The sequence below is a fragment of the Geospiza fortis genome, unplaced genomic scaffold (genome assembly GCF_000277835.1).
Source record: "Geospiza fortis unplaced genomic scaffold, GeoFor_1.0 scaffold59, whole genome shotgun sequence".
Lineage (NCBI taxonomy): Eukaryota > Metazoa > Chordata > Aves > Passeriformes > Thraupidae > Geospiza > Geospiza fortis.
In genome coordinates, this window is record NW_005054381.1 from 1518451 (window position 1) to 1546121 (window position 27671).

A 27671-nucleotide genomic window follows, 5' to 3' on the forward strand; every position below is an offset into this window, starting at 1 on the left:
CTTCCCCAAATCTATGTTTTCTCAAGGCTTTTTTCAATGTTTATTAGTTTAGCCTTGCAATTCCATGTTTACATAAATTACATGATTAAAAGCAAAACAGGAACCTGGGCAGAATGTGGTTTCTGTTAAAATCATTCCCAGTTCCTTGCTAACTTAACCCTTTTGAAAACCAGATACACTTAGGGAGGTGCCTACCTGTTTAATGCACAGGGAGCCTGTGTTCCAGCCCCACAGGGAGGTGTTTGGAGTTATTCCCCAAGATATTTATTTATTGGCTTCATTCCTACAGTAGCCAGGCGTTGACAACAAATATTGAATCACATCAGCCTTTTGCTGCACCCTGGGAGCCAAGAGAAGGACTTGCCTCGGCTTAATTTAAATCATAACCTGCTAAATTGGGGAAAACCTGCAGAAAAATTCATCAGCTGCATATCTGAAGAGGGAGCACAGGAATTAGCTCGTACGGGGCATAGAGATTTTTTTAATATCAACTAGTGTTTGCATGGGTAGAGCTTTGATGAATACTACCCCATGTTCTTATCATAGATGAAAAAAGGAAATATAAATTAGAGGCTCATAAATTCCCCTGTCCTTTGAAGAACTTTATTCCATACAGTTTCCATGAGAATGCTTTAATTGATTTTTTAAAAATGAGTTTGTTTGGCTGAGTTGTAAGTAATGTGTAAGGCACAATATTTTAAGTAGGTGTCCTTTATCTGAAGTAGCTAAAAAGGGACATGAGATCTGTGAGGGGTTAATTCCTATGTTCTAAATGAAAATGGAATTAGAAAATGAATTCCCCTCTAACATCTCCACTCAGTGTGCAGATCAAAGCCATCATAGGAGTAAATTTATGTCTGATAGTGTGGACGGTTTCAATGCACACTGGCGAAATATCATGCTGATTGCTGATTGAAAACAGTTGTTAATTCTCTACTTCACTAAATTCAGAGTGGAAAAACTTTCCTTAATAAAGAACAGATTGAAGAGAACCAAGACCTTACTGTGTGGAAATTAATGGCAGATGCATATACTGGTAGTTAAAATGTTTCATTAGATGTTAATGTCTTGCTGTGTTTTTAATTGTTCAGAAATTAGCCTCTAGAATATTAAAACCATCTGTTTGTTATCATGATGAAACAGAATACTTAAATAGTTATTAATTTTGTAGGCTTTTTTTTCCTTGTCTGCAAAACTTTGATCTGTTGAGATTTCAGTGGATGCTGGATGCAAAAGTGAAAAACAATTTTAAAACACCTTGGTGCCCCAAATCTCAGCATTTGCTGCCTGCCACCCATATTTTGCATGCCTGCTTTATTTCACAAATTATTATACACCAAGGAGAAGTTGACGTTTTTTAGTGCATGGAAGGAGCGTGCTGATGCTTGCTGAGCCTGTATAATGGTTGATTTAAACTGTAATATGGCGCTTTCTCACATGCTGATACTTAGTTTTTAAGTCTTGTGGGTCATTTTAAAGCCCAAATATTTTAAAGCATGGAAGGGATTCGGGTTTGATCCATCAACACATGGCTTTGTCTTCCTCCATTTCCAATTATTTACAGCTTTTTTTTTTTTTTTTAAGACTGAGTTTTGGGGAAGGTAGGGTTGGACAGTTATTTGGGTTATCATTTCTGATGAGTTTTTTTAATCATTTAAATGAACAATAATGGGCTCCTGCAGGCCCTGACTCAGGTGAATATTCCTCTTTATGGGAGCATACATTGAATCTATTTCTGGCATAACAGCAAAGATAAGCTGCCTTTATTTCTGAGGTGAATTTAACTAAGTGCTGAAGTGCTGTCTGCTGGGGAGGCTGTAACATGTATGTACACACAGCTCTCCAGTGTGAAGAGCACAATTTATAATACATTTTGTAATGCTTGTTATACGTGACTTAAGTGTGAAAATTTATTCAGCAAGTCTAAACATTACTTAGAGAGCCATTAACATATCTTTCCAAGTGATTTTTGACCTTTTTCTGAATAAGCACTTTACAAATTATTAAATGCCAGGATGAGGATTAATTCAAGTAACTGTAATTTGATAGTAGTCCTCTATTATAGATTTTTTGCGCTTATCTTGAAACAATAATAAAGCTCCACTTATCTAATATATGACTATATTGTCAAGATGGGTAAGTTTAATATAATTTTAAAGCATAGAAAAGAGAAGTTAAATTAGGGGGGTTTATCAGTATAAGGTACAGAAACAGTCCATCAAGTATCTATGGTGGCCTCCCAGTTCCTAAATGGTTTCTGCATCCCTTGAAATCAGTGACAATCCTGCAGTTGTCCCCTGGGATTCTGGTGGCCATTGGGTCCTACCCTGATGTCACCTCTCTGCTCAGGCTGCCAGCACAGGGATGGGTAACACTGGCTGGCAGAATGATTTTCTGGAAATAAAGATGGTTTTGGACTTGGGCTGAGGCAACCAGATCACCAGATCTATCAATCATTAAATCACCTTTGGTCACTGTTGGCTGGGGACAGACTACAAGATTTTTCAGGAGATTTCTTTTTTTTTTTTTTTTTTGACATTTGCAAACAGGAGGATTCATTATTTCAACTGGCAAAAGTAGTTCAAGGTGAAACTTTGAACTGGAGGGATGGATGCATGGATGGATGGATCAGCATATGGATGGATGGGTGGATGGATGGATGGACGGATGGATGGATGGACGGATGGATGGATGGACGGATGGATGGATGGACGGATGGATGGATGGACGGATGGATGGATGGACGGATGGATGGATGGACGGATGGATGGATGGACGGATGGATGGATGGACGGATGGATGGATGGACGGATGGATGGATGGACGGATGGATGGATGGACGGATGGATGGATGGACGGATGGATGGATGGACGGATGGATGGATGGACGGATGGATGGATGGACGGATGGATGGATGGACGGATGGATGGATGGACGGATGGATGGATGGACGGATGGATGGATGGACGGATGGATGGATGGATAGGAATGTGGATGGATGGAGGGATGGAGGGATGGACAGAACAGTCAGGAAGCCAGTGCCTCAATGTATGTTACATTATTGTTTAGATGAGGGAGAGAGAGAGGTATGCAAAAAGAAAAATGAAGATCCAAAATGCTGGGATAGCTGAGTGTGCTCAGAGCTCCCCTCAGGGTGCTGGGATAGCTGAGTGTGTTCAGAGCTCCCCTGAAAATGCTGGGGTGCTGACTCTGCCCAGAGCTTCCCTCTGTCAGAGGCAGGTGCACCACAAGTGTTCCCCAGTGGCACCTTGCCATCTATCAGAACTAATCCAGGTTCAAACAACTTCAACAATAGTTCCTCCTTTGCTTTTCTCCTGAGTTGTTTGTGATGACTAAACTCATCTCCACATCAATGACAGCTGCTAATGAATTCAGATGCTTCATTCCCTTCCCTTCTGTGCTGCTTCGAATAGATTTTCTTTGCCAGATACTTCAGCTTCCCTTTCCTGCTAACAAATTGGTACTGAGGTATATTGTTGTGACTTCTGCTTCTACCATTCAAGCAGGAGGAAAATACAATATGTATAGATGTGAGTTATATGTCAAAATGCTTTTACTCCCTCTCCCCCCTCCTTCCTTCACATTATTAAATTATAGAGAAATGCTATCATAATAGCCTCTTGGCCAAGTCACTGAGAGCAGAGTTATGGCTCCCTTGATAAATTGCAAAACATTATTAAGTTTTGCTCTTTGGGCTGAGAGTATTGGCATAAAAGGACATCAACCCCAGTCAGATTGGTCTTGATTGCTGCTTAATTGCTGCTTGTTTGTGTTAGCGATCATGTGGTTTGATTGATCTTGCCCTGCTTTTGTCATTATTGTTACAACTTCCTAGTTTTCCCCTTGTACAGAGACCACAGGATGACTTTTAAGTCTTGAATAATTTATCCAGCTGGGCAGTTAAACGGCTTAAAATAGTATTAGAGTTTTAAGCCAATAGCTCAACCTTCAAATCATTATTTATGCAACCAAATTATTAAATATTTATTCTGGGCTTATATTGAACAATGAAATAACAGGGCTCCTTTATGTTAGCAGTGGTAAGCATCTTGAGGTCCATCCATGAATACTGATACTTCCTCCCTCAAGACATTTATTTACTTCTGTAATGTTAGCTGGTGTCACATTAGTGGTCTGTATTGAGGAAGGAAAGGATGGTGGTCACCATGACTTAATTCAAGCCAAGGGGTACAGTCACTGCTCTTCTTCAGGCTGCTTCACCTCTTTAGGTATTCCAAAAGGTCTCATCCCTTCTTGCATCTCCTTTGCACCTGAGGGACAACTATCCTGTGGGCTTGAAAGAAGGGGAACTCTACAGGAGCTTCCTTGGGGTTGTGTTTCCCCTCATTAAAGCAGATGGAGGCTCTTAGCTGGATTTGTGGACAGTTCTAGAGCTGCAGAGCTGTTGGAGTTTTTCATCCTGGCCTATTTTCTGTTTGTTCCATCATGTGATGGATCTGATTTTCTTACTAAAGTGTTCTTTCACGAAGTTGCACATTTCAAAGGCAGCCAGAGGCCTTCCTTAGAAAGCTGGATATCAGACACTGGGCTCAGTGGGGTAATAATTCTGTCCTCTCCCCTTTCTGAAGATTCAGGTTAAAAGTGGTGTTTGCCTTCACTTTCCTACCTCACCTGGCCTTTCCTGTGTGACAGAAACAGGAACTGCTCACAGGTCCTGGGCTGAGGCTGGGACAGAGTCCCTGAGTCCCCTGTGCCTGTCACCACCAAAACCAGAGCTGACAGTGGGCTAGCAAGGATCTGGAAACTCATCATTGCCACCCGCTCTGAAACAGGCACAGAATGCTGGGGTAAAACTGCCAGCTTGGGTCTCCATTCTCTAATGAGCAAAGCCTAAATGGGACCACAAAAAGCAGTCCCTGGTGGAAAGTGTTGCAGCCAATGCACATGCATTGCTCCTGGTTGGGTACTGCTTGTGGGCAAAGGGGGGACAGGCACGGCAGCAAGAGTTCATGACTCTCCCCAGAAGACCTAAAATCTGGTTTGGGAATGTGCAGAGCAGAAGCAAAAAGTGTAAATGGCTGAATAACAGCCAGAAATTGTTCATATAAGGATGGGACTGTGGATGGGTGGATGATGGATGGATGGATGGACGATGGATGGATGGATGGATGGAGGATGGATGGAGGGATGGATGGAGGATGAATGGAGGGATGGATGATGGATGCAGGGATGGATGGATGGATGGATGAAGGATGGGTGATTGATGGATGGATGGATGGATGAAGGATGGGTGATTGATGGATGGATGGATGGATGAAGGATGGGTGATTGATGGATGGATGGATGGATGAAGGATGGGTGATTGATGGATGGATGGATGGATGAAGGATGGGTGATTGATGGATGGATGGATGGATGAAGGATGGGTGATTGATGGATGGATGGATGGATGATGGATGCATGGATGGATGGATGGATGGATGCATCAGAATGGGGATGGATGTATATCCATGCAGACAAGGATGGCACTCCTGTGGCACTGCACATCTGTGTTTCTCAGAGGTGGTTTTTAACCAGACACAGACAAGTTTCCCTTGCACAGGGCCTAGGGAGGGCCCTGGAAATCCATGCTGGGACACAAAGAAGCCCAGCAGCAGGGCTGGGTAATCCTGGCAGGGCAGGTGGGTCCCACCCTGGCTGCAGCCCCTCTGGCTGTCCCTGAGCAGCCTGAGCCTGGCTCCCCATCCCGCTCTGCTCCCAGCCTGGGCTGTGCAGGCTGCCTGCACAGATTGATTGGTACAATGGAGAGCTTTGCAAGGTGTAATTTTAAAGGCCGTGTTTCTCACTGTGCAACCATCAAAATGCAAAGGGTCAGGAGAAGCCTATATTTTTTTGCAATTCAGCTTTTGAAGTGTGCTGAAATACGCTTCATTTGCTGCAATTGCCAACAGCTTGCTGTTTCATACCACTCTTAACAGGAGCTGGGGAACAGAGCGAGTCTGTTACACTTTCTGTGGTGTATAATGTATGTATGATTCTGGGGTGTGATGAGTTTATGCCAAATTTATCTTTGATTTCTGTATAAACAGCACAGAAAAAATGATGGGCTGCATTCTCTGTGAAACTTAGATAAAACAGAGCTACAGACCTCCTTCAGAGTACCTTCTGTGTGCTGTGGATCTAAGGTTGCCCAAGCATATAATGAAGGAGAAGAGGATCTGGAAATAAATGCCTGTTTCCTTCCCCCCCACCCCCGCCTGGCGAGGATGCTGTTTATTCTTAGCCTGTGTTGCTTCAGCTCCTGCTCTGCCAGCAGACCCCATGCCTTGGTGTGTCTGCAGTAACAATGCTAAATAGCCAAATTCTCCCCAGGAGCACAGGGGGGGAGCTCTGCTCCTTTGCTGGATCTCCCCCACTTAAGGTTGTAGGGGATGAGTTCCTCTACTCCAATTTATTGAGCAAGTGCAGCAGCAGACTCTGGATCAGCTCAGAGGCAGCAGGAAATGACCAGCAGTGCTGTAGAATAAGTGAGTTAAAGACACCCTTGTTCTGTATCATCGAGCTGATTAGAAAATGGTTTGTAGTTATTTGTTCCATTTAGATTTTTTATTTTTTTAACAGGAAATTGAAAGAATGTACATATGTTTGTTCTTGTTTTTTTCATAAAAAGAGTTTTGGAACAGAAAAGTTTTTTTTTTTTCTTCTAATTAAAGGAAGGAAGGAAACAAAATATAAGATGTTGTCTTTGTTGGTTTACCTCACTTTTACCATAAAAGTAAGCAAAAAAATTAAGGTTCATTTCTGGTAGGGATGTCAGATCCCAGGATGATGGCATGGAGGCCTGGATCCTCAGAAGCTGGCAATTTCTTGGAGCATCTGCATTGGTTGTCATAAGATTGTATATCAAGAGGTAAACAGAGAGCCTCTCCTAATGTTTTATTGTATCTCTCAGGTAACAAGATTTTTCTTCCCTGAGGTGAAAAATGTCTTTGTGTTAATAATGTTCAGAGTCCACACATGGTGTGAATTCTTTTTCCATATTTACTGCCTAAACTCGTGTGCTGTAAATATTCTTCCTCCTCATTATCTCACCTCTGATTTGCTTTCCTTGTGCTGCTGCCCTGTTTAGGCAGTTGTGGTGTGCATGGCCTTGTTAGAAATGCAGTGGAGAGGTCTTGCTCCAGACCCAAACCACCTTTAATGCTGTGGGTGACATGGGAGTGCTGTACAAGGAATATTTGTGTAACTTCTGTCAGTAGCAGGACAGATACAAATAGGAGTTTTGAAATGACAGCTGTTAATCATGATTGAAATCAAAACTAACAGCCCTTGATTTATCCTGTTGTTTTTTGGTTATTTCTTGCCATGCAGTTCTCCTTTTATTTGTTTTCATACAGCCAGATTTGTTCTTGATCATTGATAAAATATGTTTTCTTTGCAATATGACATTGAGTTCTGCATGAGATGTGCTGCTGCTCTTTTCTGGCTGGTTGAAGGCATGTGTCCTGGTTTAGGGCAAATTTGGGAGAAAACCTTCAAAGGAGGCCCCTCCAGAAAGCAAACCCACACAGCCCCTCCCCACAACCGGGTCAGGAAGGATTCCTTGGAGAGAAGTGGAAAGAACCTGTTTGTTTAACAGGCACAGCACCCCCAGCACACAGAATGAACAATACCAGGTGACACCACTCTGTCACCGCTCTGAAAAAGATGACAAATTCAGAAAGTCTCTCCTGGGGGTGGTCGCTCTGTTCTCAGTCCCTCCTGTGCTGGGGCAGCTGCTGCAGCCACAAGGTGCAAACTCTCGGTGTTCCCAGGCCCCAGTCTGGAGCAGGTTTGAGTGGTTCCAAGAAAGGGAAAGGAGAAACATCCAGGGAAAATCTGGGCTGCTTAGCTAAACTAACTAATGAGCAGAAGGAAAAGCAAGAGCAAAGCAGGAGCAAGAGCAAAGCCAAAAGCAAAGCCAAAAGCAAAAGCAGCACCATGTACTGCCCTGTCTGTGTGTCCTACCAGCCGTGGGGTCTCAGAATCTCTGCTGGCCAGAGTGACTCTGAGATATGTACAAGATTCTTTTTCCCAGCCTGACCATTGAAGAAGGAGTCAGGATTCTTTTGTTCTCGTTCTCAAGGTTGTTTATTATTTCTTATCTATACCATTCTTTCTCTGACTTCCCCAAAATTCTACATTTTCACCCTGTGATAAACTCACCATCATTCTACTTAAACTTTCTTGACTTGTAATTCTTCATATAAAGGTTGGTAATTGTTTTTCCATGGGTCAAGATCAAAGGCACAGGGGTCTTGGGCTCTATGCCAAGGTCTCTGAACCCCCTGGCAGGGTCTTGAGTCCTCCAGGGCAGCCAGAGGAGTTTCCTGGGTTCCAACAGTGGGGGAGCAGGCTGATAAAAAAAGAAAAGAAAAGAAAACAAAACAAAACTTCGCTTCTCAGAGCCAGTCTTGAAGGCACAGAGCATAATATCCAGCATGAACAGAACACACCAGTGGGGATACAAACACCATAACATCACCCTAGGACAGCACCTCAGGGCTGTGTGTGCTGGGCAGGGCAGGGCTCTGCTGGGCTGTCTGTGCAGCCTGGCCTCTCTGGATGTCAGAGCCCTGCAGGATGGCCCAGCAGGCCAGGACTGTGCTGGGATAACTGGGATCTCACTGGCTCCAGCCAGGCTTCATCTCCAGGCTGTGCTCCCTGGCCTTAGGAGCTGCTTGCACTCACCAGCAGCCCCTGGTCTGTGTGCCTCGCTGGGGAAAAGGCTGTGCCTGCCAGAAGTGACCAGAATTCCCATTCTTGAGTCCTGTTCCATGCTGGGAAAAGGCCAGAGAGCAATTGGAGGCAGTGGAAATGTGTGTGTGCCGTGCCCTGCTCAGGACAAACTGCTGCCATGGGTCATGAGTGGGGCTGGGCTGTGCCTGGCCAGGATTTTGGGAAGCATTCCTAATGGCACAGGTAGGAGTCAGTTCAGCTGAGCTGGGGAATTCACTCACCCAGGTGGGAGCTGGGACTGCCTCACCCTTGCAAAAGCTGTTAAATAAAGGATGACAGGTAGAAGTGAAGGTGGAATTCTCCTCCCCACAGCAGGGCTCTGCCATCTCTCGGGGAGCAGGTGTTCCCTTCCTTTAGGACTCTGGCTGTGCTCTAACAGGGAGAGGTGCTGGTATTCATAACTTTAAAGTATAATGTAGTGAAATAATCCTTTAATTCCATATGGCATAGAAGCTCAGGCACCTCGAAACTATGCTATAGATTTAGTGCTGCCAAATGGTGTGGGGTTTTTTTAATTAAAATATATTTGAAAATAAAAAAGCTCAGGAGAGCCACATCAGGGTGTTTTTGACATGATATATAAGCTCTGTGAAAAAGGCTTTTGCCAAATTCTCAGCTGGTTTATTTATGTTGATTCTTGTTTATGGGCTACAATGGAATTATCTAAAGTGGCTTTGGGATCCAGCACAGCCAATTGTGACCCCCAGAGGATGATGCTCCCTGGAGTCTGGGGCTCAGCTGCCCTTCCATCCTCCCTTACACTCTTAACATGATCAGCTCTGTCCTTCCTTCTTTTCCTGGCTGGGAGAAAAGGCCACAGAGAGCTCTGCTGCCATGGATTACCCTTAGGAGTGTTTTATGGCTTTTCCCCCTCCTCTCATGTCACAGGAGTGTCTGCCTGGCACAGCAGCTCTGGCACTGTTACTCTAGGTCTGTCCTACTCCTAAACCTGAAAGTTTAGCTCTGCTCTACCCTGTAACACTGAAAGGAGCACAGCAGAGCTGCTTTCCCTGGACACAGATGAATATTCAGTTTGCACTTTCACTGTCACAAAGTAGGGCTGAGTGTTTCCCTGCCGCAAAAATAGTTCTGTTAGATTCCAAGTCACCTGAAAATCTCTCTGTGGGCTGACAGAAGAGTTCCTGTTAGCACTTGCTGTGACAGCAGTTTCATGTTGATGTTTCTGCATCTATTTTGGTTTATTCATAATTTTTGGATGGTTTCTGTGTGACCTTCAGGCCTGAGCAAGTCTCTGTTGCTTCATCAAATGGTCCCTCTTGGTGTTCCCTATCTTGTGCCTCTCCTCTCTGTGCTCTCAGTGTCTCTCTGTCTCCCTGCCTGGGTCCCTCATGCCAGTCCCCAGCTTTGCCTCCATTCCTCATCACTCTGCAGGGCAGCAGAGCTGTGACTGAAGCTTTGTGACTCAAAAATCACATCATGGCTGAGGCCAAACTCCCCCAGCCCCTCTCACACCCCTCCTCAGCAGGGCAGGGGAGGGAAGAAGTTTGTGTGAAGTAAAGGCAAGGAAATCACCCATTATTGTCATGGGCAAAACAGTCCCCACTTGGGGAAAAAATTCAATTTATTGTCCATAAAAATAGGTTTGAGTAGTCAGAACAATTAGAAAAATTGCAATGCCACCCTGTCCTCCCCCCAACTCAGCTTCCTTCCTCCATCCCTGGCTGTGGTGCAATGGAATCCACCGTCAGCCCCTGGAGAAACTGCCCTGATGGACAAATCCTCCCAGCAGTCCAGTTTTGGGGAGCAGAGAACACCTGTTCCTCCTACTGTTTGGGGCAGGTGTGCTGAGGAATCAGAAATAAAACCCTCTGCTGAGCCCTCAGCCAGCAACCACCCTTCCAAATCTGCTTTTTGGCCTTTTCCTTTAATAGAAATGTAGTTATGACTTTGTGCAGTTCTGCTTGGTTTCTGGTGTCCTCCAGCAGATTCAAAAGCATTACAAACTAGCAGGTTCTGTAGTGTAATGGAAGATTTCAAAAAATGCAATGCTAAGAATGACCAAAATCTAGAAAAGTTTTGGAGCTGTGGGTGTGCCCCAGGATTGAGTCCTGTGTTGTTCAGCCTGGGCAAGTGGTCTTGAGGTGCTTTTTTTGCATCTCTGTCTAGGGGAGTCCCTGAGACTGCACATATTCCTTGTGAGTCAGAGACACTCTGAGTTTTTAGGGTTTTGGGCTTTCAGTCTAGAAAATGTCTGTATTTCCTCTTTGTGAGACCCTTTAGATGGATCCCTTCATGGATGAATTCATTCCCACTGTGCAGTGAAAGCACAGAGTCAAAGTCACTTTTTGTAAACCCTTTTTCACTCCTTGCCTGGTGCAAATTAGAAGATTAATGTGTTAATGTGGGAAGTTCCTCAGTGAGACCTTTGTAGAATCACAGAATAACCTGAGTGGGAAGGGACCCCCAGGGGTCACCCAGTGCAGTCCCAACCCTGCACAGACAGGAAAAATGGGATTTTCATGCTGCTGCTGCTGTTTGCACGGGGTACCCTGCTGGAAACAATAGAGGAACAAGAGCCCTCAACATTGCACTTCAATTTTTTTCCAAGGAAATTTGTATTTCCATGGGGAAACTGATTTTAGGGTTCCTGTGTGCCCCAGGTGATGAACCAGACGCACAGAGTGTAACTAGAGATCCACTCTGTTATCTGTGGGCCTTTTCAGCAGCCCTGTGCTGTTTCAGCATTGTTTTTAGCAGCTGAATCTGTGCTAATAGATTGAGATGAAATGACCCATGGCCTCTCCACATGAAGTGTTCTCATGTGGGTTTGAGTGTAACTTTAGGTTCTTAAGAGAAGACAACGGGCACATTTCCATGCTTTTCTTTTTTAATTTAACACAGATTGATGGGTTCTGGAATAAAATGCAAACCCTCAACAGTTTGGCACATGGAGAAACTCAGCTTGGAAAAAAAGAAAGGAAAATATGGAAAGCTTATAAATCTTAACTTGGACTTATTTCTGAGTTTGCTGTCTGGTCCCTGCAGTCCCTCACTTTTTTTTCTACAGAGTTTCAGACTCAGATGTCTTCATCATGTTCTCTTACTCCTTGTAAATTGTGTCTAGAAAAATGACACCTGCTGGGTTTTTCTTCTCTTCTCTGTAAATAGCTGGAATTCGTGATGTAGAAGAATTATTAAACTGGGCTGGTATTATTAGTTAGCAAATAACTAACGTGTGATGATTGTGTGCAAACTAAATTGAGGTTCTAGAAATAAAATCTAAGACTGGAAAAAAAATTCTTAGCTTGCAATAAGAGTTTTTCCATCATTGGGTGGATGTTGACAAAAGACCAAGTCAGGGAAACTTGATCCATTTTGCTTTGGGTGGGTAAATGTTAAACTTGGGACCATAATATTACAGGACATGGAGGTCCTAGATAAGATCAGTGAGTTATAGATGAAGTGTAAGACTTCTTGAATTCGTTATCCTCCCCTCCATCTCCAAGAGCTGCTCCCAAGATCTCTTAGATCTGACTGATAAACTGTTCCATTGGAAATAAAAATCATTTTACTGGAAATATTCTGGCTGAGCTGTGGAATATTTAGTTTATTTATTGAATTGTAAGTGTCTGACAAATAACTCTGGTCCTTCTGCTACATTTTCTTTGGGCTGAGAGTTTGCCTGTGCCATTTTTTGCAGTTGTGCTCATGCATTGCAACTCAGTTTTGTGTTGGAACTTTTAGCTTCATGGACTTTGTGTCCTTATTTTGATTTGACTGTTAGAGAGCACCCAAAGCTTCCCTTTAGTGGTGAGGGGAGTAAGGGATTAAGGAGAAATGACACACAAAGACCAAACTTGCAGATGCAGTTTGCTCTGGCTGTGGTAGGGAGAAAGTGATAACCTGAGGGTGAGGATGCTTTTTGTGCTCCTTCAGCGACCCTGGGAGGGAGCAGCTGTGGCTGTGGGTGAACAGTGGGTAGGTTTTATTTGTGTCAACCTGTAATAGTGCATTTGTGTGAATTTTTGTTTGTGGCTTGTTTCTGGGAGAACTGGAAATAAATGAGAGAGAGATGAAAGAGGGGGGGGGAAGGGTGATGGAGAGTGTTGGAGGAGGAACCTTTGATCTCCAGTCATGGCATGGAGATGAATGAATACCTGCTCCAGTATTACCATCATCATATTAACAATTAGAATAAGTTAGCAGGAGTTGTTTGGTGTTTGTTATATGGATATTGATAAGTTTAGTAGGTATCTCATAAAATATTTCATTAGGTACCTCACCAAGTGTTTTCTCTACATTTACCTCTGCTTCCAGTATTTATGTGTGTGATCTCAAGTCTAAACTTCTGAAAGAGACTTCTTGCCAGTATTAACCTCTAGGGTTAGTTCAAAGCATCAGCAAGGCTAAATGAAAATTTTAATACTTTCAAGAAAAATATAGGGAAGGATACTTGAAAACAAAGGTATGCATTTTCAGCATTGCAGTGGATGAGGATCATCTCTTCCTCTTTCTCTCTAGGTGTGCATGTGCCCGTGGACCTGTGTAATGGGTGTCTGTGAATGTTCCTCTCAGTACATTGCTGTGTAATGTGGTGACCTCAACAGTCCTAAGTGTAAGAGAAAGCAGATGTGTTCTCAATTGTAATGAAAATGTAGTTTAGGGGTTTTTTTGTAGTTTTTTTTTTTATTACAATGCCAGTAAATTCATTAGAACTGGTTTGAAAAACAAAAGCAGTTTGATACCTATTAAGTAGATCCTGTTGTTTTATGAACATTGAGGTTTGTTAGTAGAAAATTGTTCAGAGTGCCAGGCAGTGTGGTTCAGGGCTAGTCCAGCAAAAGAAAGGCTTCTCTGGAGTGGTGACCTCCTCTTCCCCTGAGGAGACTCCCTTTGATCTCAGGTCCTCAATGCTCTTATGCTGTAACAAGGGAGGAACTGATGCTGTGAGTGCTGCATTGGGATGGAAACCAAAAGCTTCACCCATGGCAGAAATACCTTGAGAAGCCTGAAAGGTGAAGTTCTCAGAGGAAAGTTTCAAACAGTGATTTCCTTGGTCCATGAGTGTTGTTGGGACACGAGTGAGCTCCTGCCTGCAGCAGCTGCAGCTCCCTGGGGGCTGTGGTGCCCCGGGCTGTGCCCTGGCACAGGGACACGGAGCTCTGGCACTGCCACAGAGCCACGGCCACGCTGCTGCTGCTGGGAGGGGATAAAGGACAGTGGGACAAGGGCTCTCACCCGAACCAGGCTCAACTCTTGCTGTCTTTGTGTCTTCTCTGTGCAGCTCAAGCCAGGCCAGAACAGCTGCCGGGACAGCGACAGCGAGAGCGCCAGCGGCGAGTCCAAGGGCTTCCAGCGCAGCAGCTCCCGGGAGAGGCTCAGCGATGTAAGTGCAGCCCCGGGGGGTTTGGTTCCTGGGATGGCTTGTGGCTAAAATCTCCTTCGGGGCTTCAGCTGAGACATGGGGGGTCAGAAAATTAACTTAGAGTAGGAAGAGAAAATTAACTTAGGGTAGGAAGAGATGCCGCATGCGCCAGCGCTGAATAAAGATGCACACGGACTTTACAGCTCCTGCAGGGTGTGGGGTTTTGGCAAATCATGGGAGAGGAAGAGGTAACTTAGGTCTCCTGCCCTGGTTCAGTAAACTTCTTAAAGATTGATACAATGTCTTTCTGTGTGCAAACACTCAGCTCTTTGGCAACAGTTGAAGGCCATTTAATGAAGTTAAGATGTTCTGCATAGTTGAGAAGTGAGTAACATTTTTACCCCAAGTGGTGGAGGAAAAGAATGTATTTCTTTGGGCTACATACTGTCATTATGAGAAGTATTTGAGTGTCTAGAGAGACTCAGTTATGTATAATGAATTGATATGACATGGCCAGCAATAGCATAAGCTCTGCCTTTGTTGCTCTACCTAAAGTGCTGTGGAAGGGCCTGAGATGGCAGCCCTGTGGAGAGTGTTTTTCTCCATGGGAGAATGCTGCTCATTCACCAGTGACACACACGAGTTGTTCTGACAGAGCAATGGCTACAGAAATCTTTCTGTTGCTGCAATTAGATTACTAGTTATTATGTGTACCATCACAATCCTTGAGTGTTTTATTCATGGCTCTGTGTCCTCTGTGCCACATGCTTTACAGCACAGAATATAAAGAAAGCCCTGTCCCAACAGCGTATCTAAATTGGGGATTTTGTAGGTCAGACCCTTTGCTGGTAAAAGCATGGATAGCTACATCAGTCAACCCAATTTGTACCAGCCAGCAATCTGGCCCTACTTTTAACTAACCCACATTTTGGAAATGGGGATTTTATCGATAGCATGTCTGCGTAGATTTGGATGACAGATACCAGATGGTGTCCTCTATAGGCCAATCCAATAAAACTGAACTGAGCAGGCATTAAAAGAAATACCTTTGTAAAGGATACATTTCGTTGTGCAAATTTAAGCCTGAAGGCACACAGCTAGCAATTTTTGCTGAATTGTGCATATCACTGGAACAGATGCCTGATTTTTTTTTCCCTGTGAAAGTGTGAAATCTGTAGCACTCTCTCTCCACATCCCTTTGTCACATTTAGAGGTCCATTTCTTCCCCTGAGCCAGCCTTTATGGGTTACATTCAGCTAAACACTTCAGAGCTTGCCCTTCATAGCTGTCAGCTGAGGTCAGTCTCAGGGCTGGGAGATCTCTTTGGAAGAGGAGAGTGAAACCAGAGGAGGTAGTAAGGAAATGCTCTGTACAGGTAGCAGTGGAAGGCAGCTGGATGTCAGCCTGTCACCATCATCATCCTGGCTTATCTGAGCCCTGTGGCAGCTGGGAAGCCACTGCAACCAACTTCACAATTACACAGCACCTTCAGCAAAAAATGTCACAGCTCCTTACAAACATGGTTTTAATTTAGCTTTGTCATTCCCTTGCAATGTAGTGAGTGGAGAGCTCTGAGGTTTATTGGGCTTCTCAGCAGCTCACAGAATTGCACTGCCAGACCTGGCAGTGAGAGCTGAGTCCTGGGTCCCCTTCCACCCATCAAATCCAGTCTTTCTCTGATGGTTTTACAATACTTTTCCTTTGTCTCAGTCCTGTGGCAAATTAAAAGGAAGCAGACAGCAAATACAACTTCCCTAGTGCACCCAGGAGAGGACAGAGGGATTCACAGGTTGCTCAAAAGGAACGTTATGTAAATATATGTGGCGATGTATATTTTAAAGTGTTATACATAATTTATGTTTTGCTTAATAAGGCAAGTTCCTTTGCTTTGATAATTCATTGCAATACAAGCATATCTCTGTGGTCTGGCATCTCCAGTTCAGCTGAGGTTTGAAAAACACACACGAGACAGCTCTCACTGGGCCTGGTCTGTGGTGGGCCTCCCATGGCTCCTTCAGTTCAGAGCAGTAATTCCCATTGCCTCAAAGTCAGTTCAGAGCTGTCCATCCCATTCCCCCCTCTCCCAAAGTCAGTTCAGAGCTGTCCATCCCACTCTCCTCTCCCAAAGTCAGTTCAGACCTGTCCATCCCATTGTCCTCTCCCAAAGTCAGCTCAGACCTGTCCATCCCATTGCCCCCTCCCAAAGTCAGTTCAGACCTGTCCATCCCATTCCCCCCTTTCCCAAAGTCAGTTCAGACCTGTCCATCCCATTCCCCTCTCCCAAAGTCAGACACCCCATGTGCTGAAATGACAGGACTTTCCCAATGTTTATTTTCAATAAAACTTTTTGAAGAAGTCAGATGTCTAATGATACCCACTATTTACTGTCCAGAAAAAGCTACAGACAACAAAACAAGTTTTCTCTGCAGCTTTGCTTCTGTTTTCACAGCTATTTTCTCAGAAAAAAATATACAAAAAGTGTACCCAACAGAAGACAGAACAAAAAATATAAAACATTGCAGGCAGATTAACCATGAGGTCAGAAAGCAAATTTTGGCCATGAAATATAATGAATCTCTACTATTGTCACCTGGCAGCACTGTAAGACTAAGCATGGCTCCTGTATGGAAATGTGGCTAATGACTGAAGTGCATGTTCTCCAGGTGGATGATCCATTTTCCCATCCCCATTTTGAGCAGGCTGGTGAATCAGGAATGTTAGAGCTTCACAGGCCTTCCTGCAGGGCCTGCTGAGAGCTCAGTGACAGATGCAGAATGAGGGAGAGGGGATAATGAACATCCAGTTGCAAACTGACATGTCAGTGGCTTCATTCCCTCTCCTGTCAGGGATCTTTCAACTTTGCCTATTGTAAATGTTCCTGCAGCCCTTGGATAATGCAGAGTGATGCAAAGTGTGTTTACAAGGAGGGACTCCTTTCCAGGCTAATGAGATCCAAGCAGGTAATTTGCAGCATTTGTGAGAGGTGGGCAAAAATGAAAAGAAGATAATTCAATGAAAAGACCATGTTAAACAGGAGATTTTTCTCATAATGAGCCTTGAAATAGCATCAGACAGTAGGAAGGGGAATATCCTCTGTTCTTGTCAGATGCAATGCAGTGAGACTGATTTCTGTCAGCTCCTCTCTTTGTCCTCGCCTCGCACACGTGTGCACACACCCACCCCTCTGTGAGAGAACATAATTAGCAGAGAGTCTGACCTCTGCTAGATTAGGGATAATGATTGCTCAAATGCTCCAGTGCAAGCAGTGCCCTGATCCAGCTCCCCCTCTGAATTTCATAAACCCATGGCTCTCTGCCTTTCTCCTCTGTATAGGTTTTTTTTTTTTAGGAATGACAAGTTGTTTTTTTCCTTTATGGACAGAGGTAGCTCCAGGGGCCTAAAAGAGAAATTGGAGAGCTGCTCCTCCTTTATATATAGGGTGCTGTAGTCAGTTTAATCTCATCAAAATCTTGCCAGTAGTAGAATTCATTTTGTTGAGATCTTGCTTGGAGACAAGATGGCAGCGCCTTCTCTTTTGCTCAGCTTGGAGCTCAGTCAACTTCTTTTTTTTATCTCCCTGTATGTATTTATTTTTAATTGAGTCTTCCCTCTTTGGAATACATTTTTGTCATGTTTTACAAAACAGCCAGGAGATTTACCTGAGGAAAACATGAGAGTTACATATAACCTGGATGGTAAATGCACCGAGTATTCAGGGGTTCAACCACTTCTCTGCTAATCAAAAATCAAACCACCAGATTTCTTTGGAGCACATTCCTAAATTCCTGATCTCAGCCCTGGCTGCTGCCTCTGGTGTTGGTTGCAGGCTTTCAGTGAAGGGATGAACAGCAAAAGCCTCTCCCACATGGTCACTGGATGGGATTCAGCACCCCATCACCTCTTACTGCAGCTGGCACCTTAATGTCTGGAATGTTTTTCCAGTTCCTGAACAGGGCACGGGACAGGAGTCTTCCCATTTGTCCCTACACTAAAGGTCTGCTCTTGGGCTCTCAAAAAAGCTCATCAAAGCTGCTGCACCCTTCATGAGTGCTCCCCTGCTCCCAGTGCCCTGTGTCTGTGTGCTCCTCCTGTGCTGGGCACTGTGTGCTTGAGAGGAGCCACAGAGGAGGTGACAATGAGGACCAAGTCCTGAAATCCTGACATGTCCTGCCCACCAGGGCTGTGGCTGTTTGCTTCTGGAAGAGACTCCAGCAGTGTAATCCTGTGGACAGCTCATGGTTTCAGCCCCAAATCCAGGATACTTTGGTATTTTCAAGTCTTTTGTCCCCCACCCCTCTCACCTGTACAGAGCCAAACACAAATTGAGGGACGGCCTTTGGGTTATGTGCTGTGAAACCCTCAGTGCTGCTCCCTGTGCAGAATATCACCAGTGATTTTGGCAGTGTGTGGAGTGGAGGCACATGAGCAGAGCTGTGTCTGTGTGCTCCTCCTGTGCTGGGCACTGTGTGCTTGAGAGGAGCCACAGAGGAGGTAACAATGAGGACCAAGTCCTGAAATCCTGACATGTCCTGCCCACCAGGTCTGTGGCTCTTTGGAAGAGACTCCAGCAGTGTAATCCTTTGGGCAGATCATGGTTTCAGCCCCAAATCCAGGATATCTTCAATTCTTTTGTCCTCCATCCCTCTCACCTGTACAGAGCCAAAGACAAATGGAGGGACAGCCTTTGGGTTATGTATAAACAGGGGCTCCCAGTGATGCCAAAAGTCACAAGCCAAACAATAGTAAGATGATGAAAAGCTGTTACCTTTAATGAAGGTCCTCCAGGTGCAAGTATGGCAAAATGCACATGTGATACAGGACTTGGACAATTTTATAAGTTTAACAAATTAGCATACTTCAGAGAAAGTATCCAATTAGAGGAACAGTTAATTTAGTAATCCCCCTCCCACCTTTTGGTTCTGCCCCCATTGCTCCCCCAGCTTCTAGCCCCACATTTATTATGTCTACAATATATGGAAAAAATAAACCATCCTTGGTTCACTGAAGCCCTCAGTGCTGCTCCCTGTGAAGATCTCCAGTGATTTTGGCGGTGTGTGGAGGCACAGGAGCAGGGCTGTGCCTGTGTGTGCCAGGAGCTGCTCAGCAGCAGCGGCTGTGCTTTGTGTGCGTGTGGCTGCGAGGGTGGGGATGTGTGTGTTTGTGTGTCTAAGGTTGGGTGCTTAAATGCTTTGTTGCATTATGTTAATTCCTCGGCAGTGCAATCAAATTCATGTCGTAATTAAAGCTGTCAGTTGGAAGGCAAGCCAATCGCCAAGAAAACACAGCATAACAAATGAAGTGAAATGATTCTGCGTGTAGCTATACAATGCTTCGCCAGGCATGAAATTAAATAAGTAATTTGATGTTGACATCAGAAATTGAAATGATACCCACTGTTCCTTCATTCAGTCAGACCTGCATAAACAATAGCCAGAACAAATATGTACAACACAGTCTTTCTCCCCACCCAGCTCCCCAAGTAATGCACAATATATATGCAAAATGGGTATAACTGTGCCTTCCAAGACCTCAAGGATGTAATTTTCTTTGGTACACAATAAACTAATGCTTACACGAGGGTTACTACATTTTTGCTTCTGGGCCAAAGTTCTTTTCTTTAAGAAAGGATGGAAAAAAAAAAAAAACCAAAACAAAACAAACCAAGCAAAATAAAAAAAAAAAGTGGGGGAAAAAGCCCAGAACCCTGTCAATTTTAAGCAAGTGTATTTTGCTGATGGGCACCTGATGCAGGCTTCTGCTGGTGGTTGTGTGAATATCAAACAGTATTTCTAATGTCCTATTTTGCAAAGGGTTTCGGAAAGTGAAACCATTACCTCTATTATAGGCACACTTTAAATAAGAGCTATAGAACCAGCCAGTGCAGGATCACGACTCAGCACGGGCTTGTAAAGATGTTTGCACAGTTGGTCCCAAGGCTGGGCGCGGGGTAGTGGGAGCCTTTCGCTCTTGGGAGTTCCCAGAAGGTGAGAAGTTGTCTCCTTGCATAGCCCTCGCTTCAGCCTCTGTGCTCTGCCAACACACGGTTCAACACAGCTGACAGTCATTCATGCATGTGCAGCACAGTCTTTCATCCTTCAATTAAATAGAGTTTGCAAACTGTACTCTCCATATGCAGCATGCAATGTGTGAAGGGCTATATTTCCATCCAGCAAACTCCAGTTCCCTGAAATTGCACAGTTGTTCAGTGGAAGTCATTTGACTGCTATGTTTCAACTGTCCTCCCATAGCCATTGCAGCATTGCTTTTGAAGGAATGAAAATATTCAGTGGGAAATATTTTGTTTGCTTATTCTTTTTTTCTTCCTCTGTATTGTTTTGTTTTGATACTCTATCCTTCCAAAACTTGGAATAAAAAGCAGACAAAAATTACACACAGATGCAGAATGCAAACTTTGGAGCTTTCAGCCAGTAAAGTAAGTTTAAAAAAACTGTGAGTGAAAGAGTGGGACTCGCTTGGCATCTGCACATAGCTGAAACAAAAGTGGTTCTAACGACTGCACGTGTTGTGTTTGTGGGTAAATCTGCAGCTGAAATGAAAGGAATCTCAGTGGCATGGAGCAGGGAGCAGGGGCAGTGAAGAGGAAGGCAGTGTGTGTCCTGGGGGGCACTGAGCAGGGTGTGCTCTGTGCCAGGGCTGCAGGGCCACAGGGGCTCCCAGTGATGCCAAAAGTCACAAGCCAAGCAATAGTAAGATGATAAAAGCTGTTACCTTTAATGAAGGACCTCCAGGTGCAAATATGGCAAAATGTGATATGGGACTTGGACAATTTTATAAGTTTAACAAATTAGCATATTTCAGAGAAAATATTCAATTAAAGGAACAGTTAATTTAGTAATGCCCTCCTTTTGTTTCTGCCCTCCACTGAAGCCCCCATTGCTCCCCCCAGCTTCTAGCCCCACATTTATTATGTTTACAATATATGGGAAAAAATAAAACATCCTTGGTTCACTATAGAGGCAAAAAAGACTGAATAAGAGTCCAGGAAGGTGAACTTACTGTTCTAAAATCTTAGAGAAAGGCTAGGAAAAGGACTAGAGCTAGATAAGGAGCTATGCAACTGTATAATAGTAGTCTGCAGAGTTATGAATGTATGAAAAATGTATAAAAAGCCAAAATCTTTTTGGCATGCCCAAAGCAGGGCCTTTGTCCATGGAGTGGCTGTGCCAGGGGCTGTGCCCAGCTGGGAGCAGCAGCTGGGCCGGGCAGTGGGCAGGGCTGTGCCAGTGCCCAGGGCAGCCCCAGGGACAGCAGGGGAGCTCTCAGGGGCATCACCCCTGGCACCAGGGGGTGTCCTGTGGGTGGTGGTGGCACAGGGGAGCAGCAGCAGTGGGGACAGGAGGGCTTTGGAGTGCCTTTAATTGTGTGCAGTTCCCTTGCCTGCTGATAGCCAGAGCTGTGCACTGCAGATCTGCAGTTTGGGTACCTGTCCTGGAACAGGGGTGAAGGGACAAAAATTCTGTGTAATCCCAGTGGTGTGCCCAGGTCCCTCTGCAGGTCTGGCTGTCCCCAGGCTGGGTCACCATGGAAAGGCAGGCTGTGCTGAGCAACAGGAGTGGGAATGGAGTTACAGGAGTGGGAACTGAGCTACAGGAGTGAGAATGGAGCTACAGGAGTGGGAACTGAGCTACAGGAGAAGGAATGGAGCTACAGGAGTGGGAATGGAGCTACAGGAATGGGAATGGAATGGGAATGGAGCTTCAGGAGTGGGAATGGAGCCACAGGAGTGGGAATGAGCTACAGGAGTGGGAATGGAGCTCCAGGAGTGGGAATGGAGCTCCAGGAGTGGGAACTGAGCTACAGGACTGGCAACTGAGCTACAGGAGTAGGAATGGAGCTTCAGGAGTGGGAATGGAGCCACAGGAGTGGGAATGAGCTACAGGAGTGGGAATGGAGCTCCAGGAGTGGGAACTGAGCTACAGGAGTACCCCACTGGTTCTCTGGCAGCCTCACTAGAGAATGCTCCTCTGCTTTTTGCTGCTGTGCCCATGGGCTCTGGAGGCTGGAGCTGGGCACTGCTCCCCCTCTGATGGAACAGCCTGACCTGGATTAGCACCAGGATCCCCCACGTCTCTGAGAGAACCTGCTGTGTAATCCCCATTGCTTAGATGAAAAACTAATGAAACAAAACCCTTTATCTCCTTAATTCCTGTGAATATAGAGGTTGTGATCGTGTCCCACTTAAACTGAATTTCATGATGCTATTTTTTTTAAAGCATTTAAACAAATTGATTTATTTGACATGGTAGTAATATTGCTTCTAATTATTTTTATAGGTTTGAGTTTTGAAATCTATTTCACACTGTAGATATTTCCAGTTGGCTTTTTTTGGGGTTGTTGTTTCTATATCCTTGGTTTGTCAAACAATGTGGACATCCGAATGGGAAACTGTAGTGACTGCATTCTCCAGAAAATGGTACATTGACTAAAGCAGCTTCTCTGTGCCCACGCATTCTTTACATTTCAGACTACTAATTATGTTTACAAAATGTCTCATTTTAGAAAAGCACTATGTGTGTACTAACCAGGGCCTTTCGGGAATAAATTGGCAAACAGGTCATACACAGAAAAAGTCATCCAAACCCACCGGGCTTTTTGTTTTGAAGTCAGTCTACTTTTTTTCCCTTTCTCCCCCTCCCTCCTGCCCCTTTGTGGCCACGAAGCTGAGGAGCTGGAGTCCAGGGCATTGAATGTCAGCATGTCAGGGAGGCTGGTTGATGAGTGTCTGTTTAGTCTCAGTGCAGGGCGAAATGCCATCATTAATTCATTACCCAGCTGCCTGTCAAATAAATTGGCAATTACGTCCACGGCAGAAGCTTGGAATTCAGTAAATAGCACGTTACCATCTCCGAGTGGTTGAGAGATGTAAAGGGAAAAATTAAGCAACATTGTGTTTGTTTCAGTAGCAGATGACAAGGGGCAGGACGCTGGGGCTGTGATGTGGTGATGAAAAGCTTGGAAAGGGCTGGTAATGAGCTGTGTGGATTGGAACGTGTTAAAAACCATCACTGACTTTCCACTTTGTCTTTGTGTTTTATTGCAGAGCTCAGCTCCTTCCAGCTTGGGAACAGGCTACTTTGTAAGTGTATATCTCCACTTTCACCCTGTGCCTCAGCAGCAGAGTGTTCCTCACACAAAATGCCTCACACAGAATTCATGGACACAGGGAATACCCCACAACCCCTCTGCCCAAGGGCTGAGTGCACCTTTCTCATTTATTCCTCACAAATACCCTGCAAGTAACATTTCCAACATGGTAGTCTGTGTTTCCTTGAACTAATCAGGTGTCATTTTAATTACTACATACATTTTAACAGCACCTAATTTACACAATTATAGCAAATAAAGTGAGCCATGGTCTCACCAGCTCTCTAATGGGAGATGGTAGGATCCTGATTCCCCCCTGCTCCTGTTCTTGTTGATCCACAGATTTTAAAGGGCCCATTACAATGTTTTACCTCATCTCCTGTGCACCACAGCCCAGAGAACGTGGCACAGTGATTTCTACCTGTTGCTTGAAAGTCCGTGGCTCATGGACACTCTTGGAAAACACAGAAGTTACAGAATTTATGCCAGATTTCCATTTTATGTCCTGAGAATCAGATCAGGCCCCAGCTGGTTTGAAAATTGATCAGTTTTTTTTGGGTTTGTGATTTATGTGCATGCACCTGTATTGATTCAACAGTCTATATTCATACCTCCCTGTTCATTCCCACATTCATCAGTATATCTTTTACTTGCACAGATAAGTTTGGGAGTGAAAAAAGTTTTCCATTCAAGCCAATGTACTGCTTATTTTCTTCCAAGATTTATATCTAAATTGCTCATATCCTGTTTCTCTTGTAACTTATGCTGTATTCTCCAAGCACATCTTTTCTGCCTTTATAAGAACTGTAGGAGAAGCAGAGCATTGTGTATGTCCAAAACCAGGTGGGTAAAATGGGAACCCTGTCCCATGGCACTGCTCTGGGAAGTTATCAGTATAATCAAAGCCTCCTCCTATCTTCTCATTGAACTCTGGGGAAAAGTAAACTCTGTGGTATTCAATTACATGATGGAAAAATTTGGCTGCACTCTTGTCACATTCCCAGAGAGTCATTTTCTTCTATTAGTTCATGGTGAATTTAGTCTTTTGTCACAGACGTCTGTGATCCTGTCAGAAAGTTATGGGATTAAATTGTGAACGTGTGGTCTCACAAAAATGGCACAAAAATTGCTTAATACCTGGAGAAATGCTGTGTCCTGCTGGATTTACATTGGACTTCTGCACAAACAGAACGTTCACACTGCTGGTGGTGAGGTATGAGAAGAGCATCCTCAGGTGGAAAAGTTTTGTGGTAGTTGTTCTAAATATACCAAGGCCCAGATCAGTGCAAGGTAAGTTGTGAAACACAAAAACAAGCTGGTTTCCTTTTTATATCACTTGCCCTGGTTTGTGTCGTGTATTTTTAAGAGGGAGGGGATGAAGGGAAAAATGACATCAAATGGCTCAACATTTATTTAGAATTAAAAGTAAACCTTGAATGTCTTCCCATAGTTCAGAATGAATTGCTTGCCTTTGTCTGGGAAAATTCCAGTCATACAGAGGTCTGTAGACCTGCTCTGGAATGGGACAGGTGTATTATGGGCTGGGGGGCTGTGCCATGGATAAATGAGCCTTGCTCTCCTTGCAGGGAGAGCTGAATATGCATGGTTTGAGAGCAGTGCTCAGCTTCCTCTCTAGGCAGCAGAGGTAACAGAAGAGAAGCCATCTGCTGTTCCCTGCACCATACTGTCTGTGGGTTGGTCCACTAAAGTGAAAATCTGGAAGGTGTCAGCATCCCCTATGCTCCAACAGAAAGCTTGAAGGTTTCCAGCTCTCCTGAGCAAGGGATTCAGTAACAAGAAGAAGCCTGACATCTTCTAGGGCTGATGGATTGGCACCTTAAATCTTTCCAATTTGGGTCTGTGTAGGTGGGGGAGACATCCCTTGTTGATGCCATTAATATATTTAACTGAGCTGTTTCTTTTCTATACTTACAGTATTGAGAGTCTTTAACTTCCTTTTTTTCTTTCCTCACTAATAGCCAAGTAGGTAGAAAATGTGCTTCAGTTTCTATCTTAAAGTTGTTTTTACACTTACACAGCCTTGGGTGAAACATGAAGGTTTTTTCCCTCCCTTTTCACTTTGGAAAATTGTTTTTAGGATTATCTTGCTTGTTGTTTTAAAACAGCCCATACTATTATTAACTTACATGGGGCAAATAAAACCCAGATGTGTTTTGTGGTACCAGACAATGAGAAAAATGCTCCAGAGTGATCCAATTAGCATATGTTTCTGATCAATGTAATTATTGTATTATCAATGTGCAAAGGAATATGCACTTGAATTGGTTTCTTTATTCCAAGCTTTTAACTAGAAAAAGACTGTTAGATTTTGTGTTTGGTGTTAACCCAGAACATCAAAACAGGGGTCATTGGTCTCAAATAGTAAAAATAACTTCTAGTTTAATAGATAATAATAAAGCTTTGGCCCTTGGAAATGATTTGGTGTGTGTTGTACACTGGCCTCTGAAATATTCTGTACTGCAGCTCACCAGAGGGAGCAGAGGAACCAGGTAGGTGAAAAAGGACAGATGGACATCTACTGCAGAGGGAAGCGGGTTTAATTCAGAAAGGAATGAACACTGAGGTATGGATGGAGCAGCACATGTTTGCTGTTTAAATCAAGTATTAATGGAATCTTCATGTGTGTTGCCTAGCATAGAGATAATCCAGCTTGGGATCCCCTTTGAGGACCCTGCCTGCACCAGGCACTCAGGTGTGAGGGATGGGCTGGGCCGTGTGTGGGCAATGTTTGTGCATGCCACAGCAAAGCTAAAATGACTTTTAGATCCTGTTACTCTGTAGAGATCACTGAGTGTTTAAGGGAATGTTTATAAAGCTGACACTTCCCAGGAACACAAAATCATTCCTCCAATATCTCTGTGATAGCTCCAGCCCAGTAATTCATTATGCAGCTGCAGTGGTAGTGGTGAAGGCTGGAATCTTACCTGATTTTATACTGTAAGCAGATCAATATCTGACTGGCAGAGCTGGAGACTGAATTCTGTTCTTGTTGTCTCTGTGAAAGTGCTCCTGGAAAAGCAATAGGGAAAGGAAAAATGCTCTGGAGGGCATTCCCAGCCTGCTTTGGCAATGGACAGGGTTGGGAATCTCCATCAGGTGATTCAGCCCAGCCCACACCCAGCTGGGGTGACAGAGCTGCCCTGGACTGAACAAACTGTGTAAGGAGCTGCCTTCAGCAAAATGGGACCAGTGTGAGTGGCCACTGAAAGAGAGGGGATGGTGCAGAGCTGTCAGTTAGCTCTAAATTCACCTTCAAGTTTGGATTTCAGTTGGGAACAACTCTCTTCTACTCCTTTCACAGGTGTTGGTATTTCTGTAGATTCTATTTAGAAGACATTTTTGTTGGAGTGTGTTACACCTGTCTTGGTGCTCCTTGTCGGAGGAGACACTTTCCCATCTTTTTTTGCATATTATTAAACCAATAGTCAGAAAAGAGGAGATAAAAATCATTCTAATTCTCCTGGGAGCCTTTTGTGCTGGCCTGACTTTACTGCTGCCTGTAGGATCAGTTCAGTCTATGATTGGTGCATGTGAAAAAAAAATTTAGGCATGTTGGTAATATTGGTGCACCCTAAGAAATCATAACTTAATACTTCCTGGAAGATCTCCCAGTTGTCTTTGATATTTTTTGCATTGCAAATTGTCATTGTCTCTCATCAAAGACAGATTATAAGGTAGATTACATCTCATCAAGATGTCAGATCAGATAATTGGAAAGTAGTGAGAATTTTAGAAAAAAAAAATCACCATCTCTTAAACTTTAAAAGGAAAGCTGTTTGAATTATGGGAGTTTTTAATGTTGTCCAGCTGTCTTGAGATTTCAGGAGGTTGAGATGTTTTAGAATACAATTAGAATTTGTGTAACAGTAAAGCTTTTTCTCTTACCTAGCTTTGAAGAATGGTTTTTGCTCATTTGTGCATCTTGCCAGCCAAATTCCTTTTAAAGTGGATAGAGGTTCATTGGTTTGCAACACAGAACAGAAATCATAACTTAAATAACTGAGTCTTTTGCTTCTAAACAACAACCCTAATTCCCAAGATTGTCAGGTTCTTTGGCAATTATACAGTTTCTCTGCTTTTGGCAACTTATTTCCATTTCTGTATATGTCTGCTTCTTGAGTCTTTGTTTCTGAGCATTTTCTGTTCCTCTGTTAATGGTTCTTTTTGGATTGCATGCTTGTGTTATTTTCTTTTCCTCCAAATGCAGAGAGTTTGTGAATTTTTCAGAACTAGGTAGAATTTGGTAATAAGCTGGTGATGGAAATAACATTGGGAAGGCAGAAGACTCCTGTGACCATTCTTTTCCTAACAGTGCTCTTGCTCCACCTTAAAAAAGAAAGAAAGAAAAGCTAAAACTGTGCTTTGCACATGGGCTGGTGACTCAGGCAGACATAAATTGTGAGCTTATTCCCCAGGGCTCTGGCTAATCAGTTGTGCTATCCAATTTGGCCCTGAGTG

The 27671-nt window shown here is 44.0% G+C and overlaps 1 protein-coding gene across 1 annotated transcript in view; it reads left to right on the plus strand.

Moving 5' to 3' along the window:
- Window positions 1-27671, plus strand: part of AUTS2 (activator of transcription and developmental regulator AUTS2) — a 582529-nt gene that overhangs the window by 136802 nt on the left and 418056 nt on the right. The window contains exons 3-4 of the mRNA XM_031060380.1: window positions 14007-14108; window positions 23149-23184. Coding sequence (XP_030916240.1) covers window positions 14007-14108; window positions 23149-23184 — 138 coding nt within the window. The remainder of the gene's footprint in view (window positions 1-14006; window positions 14109-23148; window positions 23185-27671) is intronic.